The following is a 9051-nucleotide window of genomic DNA, read 5'->3' on the forward strand; positions in this document are numbered from 1 at the left end:
AGCCACCACGCCCGGCCTATATTTCACTTTTTAAACCAACACAGAAAAACTATATATATACAGGGAAGTATTTTGTTATTGTCTGTTTCTTTCAGAATAGTTGAAACTGCTGATATATGGTAGAAAGAATATGGAACTTAGAACCAAGGTCTAGTTCATACCTTTCTCTATCAAATAACACTAGGCTTGAACAAGGCATGACCTCTCTGGACCTCATCTGAAATTGGGATTAATAATCTCCACATGGGGCGGTACCCTGCACAGTATATCTGGCATAAAATAGGTAGATAGTAAATAATTATCAGGGTTTTTTCCTTTTTAAAGAAAAAGATTAGTGAGTAATATCATGGGAGCTAAAGGAGAATAAACAGAAACAAAGGAGGGAAAATTAACTTTGCCAATCACCTAGAGAATTTATTGAGGTTGCGACAATGAGATTGTGGTAGACTTATTTAGCAAAACCCATGTATAATAGGATGCGGTGTGAAATCCAGGTGAAATCTGGAAATTTTCTATAAAAAAAGAAAAAAATGTGCCAAAAAGGAATTTTTAAACGAAGATGGAATGAGTGGAGTCTTTTGAAAAAGCCGATATCACATTTTCAATCCCTCGCAACTCTTAATATAAAAAAATAGTTTGGAAATGCATTTTGGTTCTTTTCCTTAATTACACATAGAAACACTTTACATTCTATTTTCGAACAAACAAAAATAATATAAGTCTCATAGTATATTATAGTATTTGGTGATGACAAGATGAAATTGTTTTAAAGAATTCTTGATTTTTTTGTTATAAAAGAAATATATATTTATAAAGGGAAATATAAAAAACATTAAAAAATAAATCCACCACATCTCCACTTATACACATATAGACAGTTAGCTTCACCATGCAAGCTTCTGCTAATATTTTATCTTTTCATCCATTCTTTTTGTACATTGCCCAGTAAAATAAAAACTATTAGGCCAAAATAGATAGCAGTAACAGGAACCCGCTTAGAAGAAGGGATCTCTTGGAAGTGTGATGTGCTGTCTTTTCAAAGTTACTGATGTAGGCCGGGCGCGGTGGCTCACGCCTGTCATCCTAGCACTCTGGGAGGCTGAGGCGGGAGGATCGCTCAAGGTCAGGAGTGTGAGACCAGCCTGAGCAAGAGCGAGATCCCGTCTCTGCTAAAAAAAAAAAAAAAAAAAATAGTCCACACTATTAGAAATTCATGAAAAAAAGAAAAAAAAATTAGAAAAAAATAAATAGAAAAGAAATATAAAAAATAAAAAAAATAGAAAGAAATTAACTGGCCAACTGAAACTACATAGAAAAAATTAGCCGGGCTCCGTGGCTCACGCCTGTGATCCTAGCACTCTGGGAGGCCGAGGCGGGAGGATAATTTGAGCTCAGGAGTTCGAGACCAGCCTAAGCAAGAGCGAGACCCCGTCTCTGCTAAAAAAAAAAATATACAGTTCACGCTATTAGAAGTTCAGGAAAAGAAAGAAAAAAGAAATTAGAAAATAAATAGAAAATAAATATTTAATATAAAGAAATAAAAATTAAAAAATAGAAAGAAATTAATTGGCCAACTAATATATATAGAAAAAAATCATCCGGGCATGGTGGCGCATGCCTGTAGTCCCAGCTACTTGGGAGGAGGCCGAGGTGGGAGGATTGCTTGAGCTCAGGAGTTCGAGACCAGCCTGAGCAAGAGCGAGACCCCCGTCTCTACTATAAATAGAAAGAAATTAATTGGCCAACTACAAATATATAGAAAACATTAGCCTGGCGTGGTGGCGCATGCCTGTAGTCCCAGCTACTCGGGAGGAGGCTGAGGCAGGAGGATCGCTTGAGCCCAGGAGTCTGAGGTTGCTGTGAGCGAGGCTGAGACCACGGCACTCACTCTAGCCCGGGCGACAGAGTGAGACTCTGTCTCAAAAAAAAAAAAACCCTAAGCGCAGCCCTGGGCACTGGAGGCACCGTGAGGGAGCAGGGGCGGGCGGGGGCGAAGACGGAGCCAGGTGTGGCCTCACCTGTGGGCAGGAGCTAACGCGGTGCTTCCCGGCAGGTGCGAGACTCGGCGCAGTCCTTCCTGACGGTGCATGTCCCCCTGTACGTGTCCTACGTGTACGTCACGGCCCCCCGGGGCTGGGCCTCGCTGGAGCACCACACGGAGATGGAGTTCTCCTTCTTCTACGACACTGTGCTCTGGAGGACAGGTAACCTGTGGCAGCTGCTCCGGGAACCTCCGCAGCACCTGCGCGGGCTCCGGCCTCACCTGGACGCTCAGGGGCCCGGGCGACAGAGCGAGACTCTGTCTCAAAAAAAAAACAAAAAAGACCAGGCCGGGCGCAGTGGCTCACAACTGTCATCCCAGCACTCTGGGAGGCCGAGGCAGGAGGATCGCTCGAGGTCAGGAGTTTGAAACCAACCTGAGCAAGAGAGAGACCCCCGTCTCTACTGTAAATAGAAAGAAATTAATTGGCCAACTAATATATATAGGAAAAATGAGCCGGGCATGATGGCGCATGCCTATAGTCCCAGCTACTCGGGAGGAGGCTGAGGCAGGAGGATCGCTCGAGGTCAGGAGTTCAAAACCAACCTGAGCAAGAGCGAGACCCCGTCTCTACTATAAATAGAAAGAAATTAATTGGCCAACTAGTATATATAGAAAAAATGAGCTGGGCGTGGTGGCGCATGCCTGTAGTCCCAGCTACTCGGGAGGAGGCTGAGGCAGGAGGATCGCTTGATCCCAGGAGTTGGAGGTTGCTGTGAGCGAGGCTGACGCCACGGCACTCACTCTAGCCTGGGCGACAGAGTGAGACTCTGTCTAAAAAAAAAGAAACCCAAAAGAGCAAATACCTGGGCGGCTCTACTTGGAGGTGCAGCCTGCACATGGAGGTCTCCTGGAAGGGCCGCCCCCGCCCTGACCCCGGCGTTCTGTGTGGCTTCCCGAGCAGGGATCCAGACCGACAGCGTGCTCTCCGCCAGGCTCCAGATCCTGAGAATCTACATCCGCGAGGACGGCCGGCTGGTCATCGAGTTCAAGACCCACGCCAAGTTCAGAGGTAACGCCAGCCCTGGCTTTCCCCCCGGCTTCTTTTTATTAGGAAATATTTCAGAGATATAGGAAAGTTGGACGAAAACAACAATTTTGGTGTTTTTGGGTTTTTTTGTTTTTTTTTTTGAGACAAGAGTCTCACTCTGTTGCCCAGGCTAGAGTGAGTGCCGTGGCGTCAGCCTAGCTCACAGCAACCTCAAACTCCTGGGCTCAAGCCATCCTCCTGCCTCAGCCTCCTCCCGATTAGCTGGGACTACAGGCATGCGCCACCACGCCCAGCTCATTTTTTCTACATATATTTTGTTGGTCGATTAATTTCTTTCTATTTACAGTAGGGACGGGGTCTCGCTCTTGCTCAGGCTGGTCTCAAACTCCTGACCTCGAGCGATCCTCTGGCCTCGGCCTCCCAGAGTGCTGGGATGATGGGCGTGAGCCACCGCGCCCGGCCAACCTTTACTTTTTTAATGGTGTTTACAATTGTCCTCTTCCACCAAGACCTTTAGGGTCCCTAAATGGTGGTTTCTGTTCAACATTGATGCTTCTGTTTGTAAACTGCTGAGACCTTTTTATTTCCAAGAAACATGCTAGTTATAATGCAAAGCTGAGTAGATTCGAAGCTCATTGTCACCAAAGACCCCTGTTATTGTGGACATGCTAATTAGCACCATTTCCACAAGCCATGTTCGTACTATACTATAATATAACAAATAGGCCGGGCGAGGTGGCTCATCCCTGTACTCCTAGCACTCGTGGAGGCCGAGTTGGAGGTTGCTGTGAGCGAGGCTGACGCCACGGGCACTCACTCTAGCCTGAGCAACAAAGTGAGACTCTGTCTCAAAAAAAAAAAATTAAAAATTAAAAAATATATAGAAAAAAAAATATCTAATAAATATATATGACCATAGTGACCGTCAGGAGTAGGATGTGGGCTGGGGTGAGGTGCCATCCTGTCCTGTCCTGACCAGAGGGGACTGGATTCCCAGAGCCAAAGGGGATAACCTGAGTTGTTTGATAGAAGAACATTAATTCAGTTCTTACTGTGTTTCCCTGAAAATAAGCTCTACCCATAAAATAAGCCCCAGCAGGATGTCTGAGCATGTGCACAATAGAAGCCCCACCCAGAAAATCAGCCCTGGTGATGGGCGTGGTTATGGAAATCAGTCCTGGTGATGGGCGTGGTTATGAAAATCAGCCCTAGTGGTGGGCTTGGCTATGAAAATCAGCCCTGGTGATGGGCGTGGCTATGAGAATCAGCCCTGGTGGTGGGCGTGGCTATGAAAATCAGCCCTGGTGGTGGGCGTGGTTATGGACATCAGCCCTAGTAGTGGGCGTGGCCATGAAAATCAACCCTGGTGGTGGGCGTGGCTATGAAATCAGCCCTGGTGGTGGGCGTGGCTATGAAAAATGAGTCCTGGTGGTGGGCGTGGCTATGAAAATCAGCCCTGGTGATGGGCGCGGTTATAAAAATCAGCCCTGGTGGTGGGTGTGGCTATGAAAATCAGCCCTGGTGGTGGGTGTGGCTATGAAAATCAGCCCTAGTGACGGGCGTGGCTATGAAAATCAGCCCTAGTGACGGGCGTGGCTGCGCAGCGCATCTGCACAACCCATGCGTGTCGTCGCGGAGCGGGAAAGAACACGAGCAGCCCTTCTCATCCGCCCCGTGAGAGCTCTAGTGCTCGACAGGAGAGATCGGGGCCGGTGGCTCTAAAGGAAACAGAGTCGCAAGACATTCGGGATGGGATTCCGTGTCTGGAGAGTGAGGATGATGTTCCAGAAGAAGACGACTTCACTAATATTTGAATCAATGTAGATGGTTGTACCGTACTTTAAAGAAAAAACAACACATCCCCTGAAAATGAGCCCTGGGGTGTCTCTGGAGGAAAGATAAATAGAAGACCTTGTGCTGTTTTCGGGGAAACACTGTAGGCTTTTGTAAGGGGTCCGTCACGAGGAAAGAGAGCTCACATGTAAGTGCACCTGTTTTTCCGGGACACAGGGCAGTTTGTCATGGAGCACCACACCCTCCCCGACGCGAAGTCCTTCATCCTGACCCCGGACCACCTGGGGGGCATCCAGTTCGACCTGCAGCTTCTCTGGAGTGCTCAGACCTTCGACTCCCCGAATCAGCTCTGGAGAGCCACGAGCTCTTACAACAGGTGAACGCGGGCACGGAGGCTCCCGGCGTTGACCTGAGAGAGTTTCTCCCTTTCTTTCGGGCGTTTGGGGAAAACAGGGCTTTTCTCTCTGATGGCCGGATTTCTGTTCTGAAGGGTAAATAGAGGCACCTCTCTAGCAAGTAGAGAAAGAGACAAATCTAGCTCAGACCAGTTGCTTTTTTTTTTCATCTTTGTTTTTCTTCGAGACAGAGTCTCACTCTGTCGCCTGGGTTAGAGTGCCGTGGCGTCAGCAACCTCACACTCCTGGGCTCAAGCGATCCTCCTGCCTCAGCCTCCTCCCGAGTAGCTGGGACTACAGGCACGCGCCACCACGCCCGGCTAGTTTTTCTATCTATATATATATATATATTTTTTTTTTTTTTTTTTTTGAGACACAGTCTCACTCTGTCACCCAGGCTAGAGTGCCGTGGTGTCATCATAACTGACTGCAACCTCAAACTCCTGGCCTCAAGCAGTCGGTCCTCCTATCTCAGCCTCCCCAGCAGCTGGGACTACAGGCACGCGCCACCACGCCCGGCTAGTTTTTCTGTCAATATTTTTTTTATTGTTTTTGAGACAGAGTCTCACTCTGTCGCTCGGGCTAGAGTGCTGTGGCGTCAGCCTCGCTCACAGCAGCCTCCAACAACTCCTGCCCCCAAGCGATCCTCCTGCCTCAGCCTCCTCCCGAGTAGCTGGGACTACAGGCATGCGCCACCACGCCCGGCTAATTTTTTCCATATATTTTTAGTTGTCCAGCTAATTTCTTCCTATGTTTTTAGTAGAGACGGGGGTCTCGCTCTTGCTCAGGCTGGTCTCAGAACTCCTGACCTGGAGCGATCCTCCCGCCTCGGCCTCCCAGAGTGCTGGGAATGACAGGCATGAGCCACCGCGCCCGGCGGAGAGTAGCTTTGTTTGACATCTGGGTGATGCTCCGGGAGTCGGAATAGTCGGGACGTGAGTTCCGGACGGTGGGGTCTGCGGGCTGGCAGAGCTCTGGGGCGTGTCGGTACGTGAGTCCCGGCTGGATCCGGTCTGAGTGACTCGGTGTCCCTCTGGGAAAGCGAATGAGCCGCCGGCCGGGCCTTTGACCGCCTCTGCTCTGCGTGTCCACAGGAAGGACTACTCGGGCGAGTACAGCATCTACCTGGTCCCCTGCACGGTGCAGCCCACGCAGCCCTGGGCCGACCCCGGAGAGAAGCCGCTGCCCTGCACCGCGCACACCCCCGAGAGGTGGGTCCTCGTTTGTGCTCGGACTCCCTTTTCTCTTCTGTCATTTCTAAATGTCACGGGGGTACGGATGTTTTTGGTTATGTGGATCGCTTTTTTTTTAAGTTATTATTATTATTTTTTGAGACAGAGTCTCGCTCTGTTGCCCGGGCTAGAGTGAGTGCCGTGGCGTCAGCCTCGCTCACAGCAACCTCAAACTCCTGGGCTCGAGCAATCCTCCTGCCTCAGCCTCCTCCCGAGTAGCTGGGACTACAGGCATGCGCCACCATGCCAGGCTAATTTTTTTCTGTATGTTTTTAGTTGGCCAATTGATTTCTTTATGTTTTTAGTAGAGACGGGGTCTCGCTGTTGCTCAGCTAGTCTCGAACTCCTGGGCTCAAGCGATCCTCCTGCCTCAGCCTCCCAGAGTGCTGGGATGACAGGCGTAAGCCATCATGCCCGGCTCATTTTTTCCTATATATATTTTTAGTTGGCGAGCTAATTTCTTTCTGTTTTTAGTAGAGACAGGGTCTTGCTCTTGCTCAGGCTGGTCTCGAACTCCTGGGCTCAATCGATCCTCCCACCTCAGCCTCCTCCCGAGCAGCTGGGACTACAGGCATGCGCCACCACGCCCGGCTCATTTTTTTTCTATATATATATATTAGTCGACCAATTAATTTCTCTCTATTTTTAGTAGAGACGGGGGTCTCGCTCTTGCTCAGGCTGGTCTCGAACTCCTGACCTCGGGCGATCCTCCCACCTCGGCCTCCCAGAGTGCTGGGATGACAGGCGAGAGCCACTGCGCCCGGCCAACAAACACACACGACATCTCTTCATTCACTAACTATCGCACCCCGGACAAAGCTCTGGCCACAGTCCCGAGGCGGGTGGGGAGGAAGGGGCAGCCGCAGCGACCGGCACACGCAGAACTGACCCTGCTCTCCTTCCTCCCGGGTGCAGATTCCTGATTCCCATCGCGTTCCAGCAGACCAACCGCCCGGTGCCGGTGGTGTACTCGCTCAACACCGAGTTCCAGCTCTGCAACAACGAGAAGGTGTTTGTCATGGACCCCAGCACCTCCGGCATGTCCCTGGCGGAGATGGATTACAAGGGGGCCTTCTCCAAAGGTGAGCCGCCTCCTCCCCCCTGGGGACGGAGGCTCCGTCCCGACGGGAGAGGCTCTGGGCGAGGCCCTGGGTGGCCTCCGTGCTCCAGAGCTTGGTCGGCTCCCCGGGGGAAGAGGGCCCGGGGCAGCCAAGGCCGAGATAAGGACCAGACCCGTGTCCCCCTTTTCCTGGGGTTTTCTAAATCCAATCACGGGCCGGGTGCGGGTGGCTCACACCTGGCATCCCAAGCACTCTGGGAGGCCGAGGTGGGAGGATCACTCGAGGTCAGGAGTTCGAGACCAGCCTGAGCAAGAGGGAGACCCCGTCTCTACTATAAATAGAGGGAAATTAATTGGTCAACTAATATATATATATGGAGAGAAAAAAAACCAGCCTGAGCAAGAGCGAGACCCCATCTCTGCTAAAAAAAAAAAAAAGAAATAGAAAGAAATTAGCTGGACAACTAAAAATATATATAGAAAAAATGAGCCGGGCATGGTGGCGCATGCCTGTAGTCCCAGCTACTCGGGAGGCTGAGGCAGGAGGATCGCTTGAGCCCAGGAGTCTGAGGTTGCTGTGAGCGAGGCTGACGCCACGGCACTCACTCTAGCCTGGGCAACAAGACGAGACTCTGTCTCAAAAAGAAAATTAAAATGTAAAAAAAAAGAAAGAAAAAATAGTTTAAAAATTAAAATGAAAGCAAAAAACAAAAAAAAACACAAAATCAGGTCTGTGCCATGTGCATAGGAATTTGTTCATAGTTTTTCTTTTTTAAAATGATAGTGTGGCCCTCCGACGGTCTGAGGGACAGTGACCTGGTCCCCCCTGTTTAAAAACTTTGAGGATGCCGGGCCGGTGGCTCACGCCTGTCATCCCAGCACTCTGGGAGGCCGAGGCAGGAGGATCGCTCGAGGTCAGGAGTTCGAGACCAGCCTGAGCAAGAGTGAGACCCCCATCTCTACTAAAAATAGAAAGAAATTAATTGGCCAACTAAAATATATATATAGAAAAAATGAGCCGGGCGTGGTGGCGCATGCCTGTAGTCCCAGCTACTCGGGAGGCTGAGGCAGGAGGATCGCTTGAGCCCAGGAGTTTGAGGTTGCTGTGAGCGAGGCTGACGCCACAGCACTCACTCTAGCCCGGACAACAGGGTGAGACTCCGTCTCAAAAAGCAAGCAGCAGGTTCGAGGCCGCAGTCCGGCTGACCGAGGCTCCCCCCCAGGGCAGACGCTGTACGGCCGCGTGCTGTGGAGCCCCGAGCAGAACCTGCACGCGGCGTACCGGCTGCGGCTGGAGCAGGTGTACCTGTGCACCGGCCGCGACGGCCACGTGCCCTTCTTCGACCCCACCGGCACCGTCTACAACGAGGGCCCGCAGTACGGCTGCATCCAGCCCGCGCGGCACCTGCAGCACCGCTTCCTCCTGCTGGTAGGCCCGCTCCCGCCCGCACCCCGCTCCCGCACCCGGCCCCGCTCCCGCCCGCACCCCGATCCCGCACCCGCCCGCACCCGGCCCGCACCCCGATCCCGCACCCGCC

At 51.1% G+C, this 9051-nt stretch overlaps 1 protein-coding gene across 1 annotated transcript in view; it reads left to right on the plus strand.

The window, feature by feature from the left end:
• Nucleotides 1-9051, plus strand: part of FRAS1 (Fraser extracellular matrix complex subunit 1) — a 293078-nt gene that overhangs the window by 280446 nt on the left and 3581 nt on the right. The window contains exons 66-71 of the mRNA XM_075998690.1: nt 2054-2204; nt 2946-3053; nt 5043-5202; nt 6316-6432; nt 7369-7535; nt 8737-8942. Of these exons, the coding sequence (XP_075854805.1) occupies nt 2054-2204; nt 2946-3053; nt 5043-5202; nt 6316-6432; nt 7369-7535; nt 8737-8942 (909 nt within the window). The remainder of the gene's footprint in view (nt 1-2053; nt 2205-2945; nt 3054-5042; nt 5203-6315; nt 6433-7368; nt 7536-8736; nt 8943-9051) is intronic.

Source organism: Microcebus murinus, chromosome 29 (assembly GCF_040939455.1).
Source record: "Microcebus murinus isolate Inina chromosome 29, M.murinus_Inina_mat1.0, whole genome shotgun sequence".
NCBI classification, from domain to species: domain Eukaryota; kingdom Metazoa; phylum Chordata; class Mammalia; order Primates; family Cheirogaleidae; genus Microcebus; species Microcebus murinus.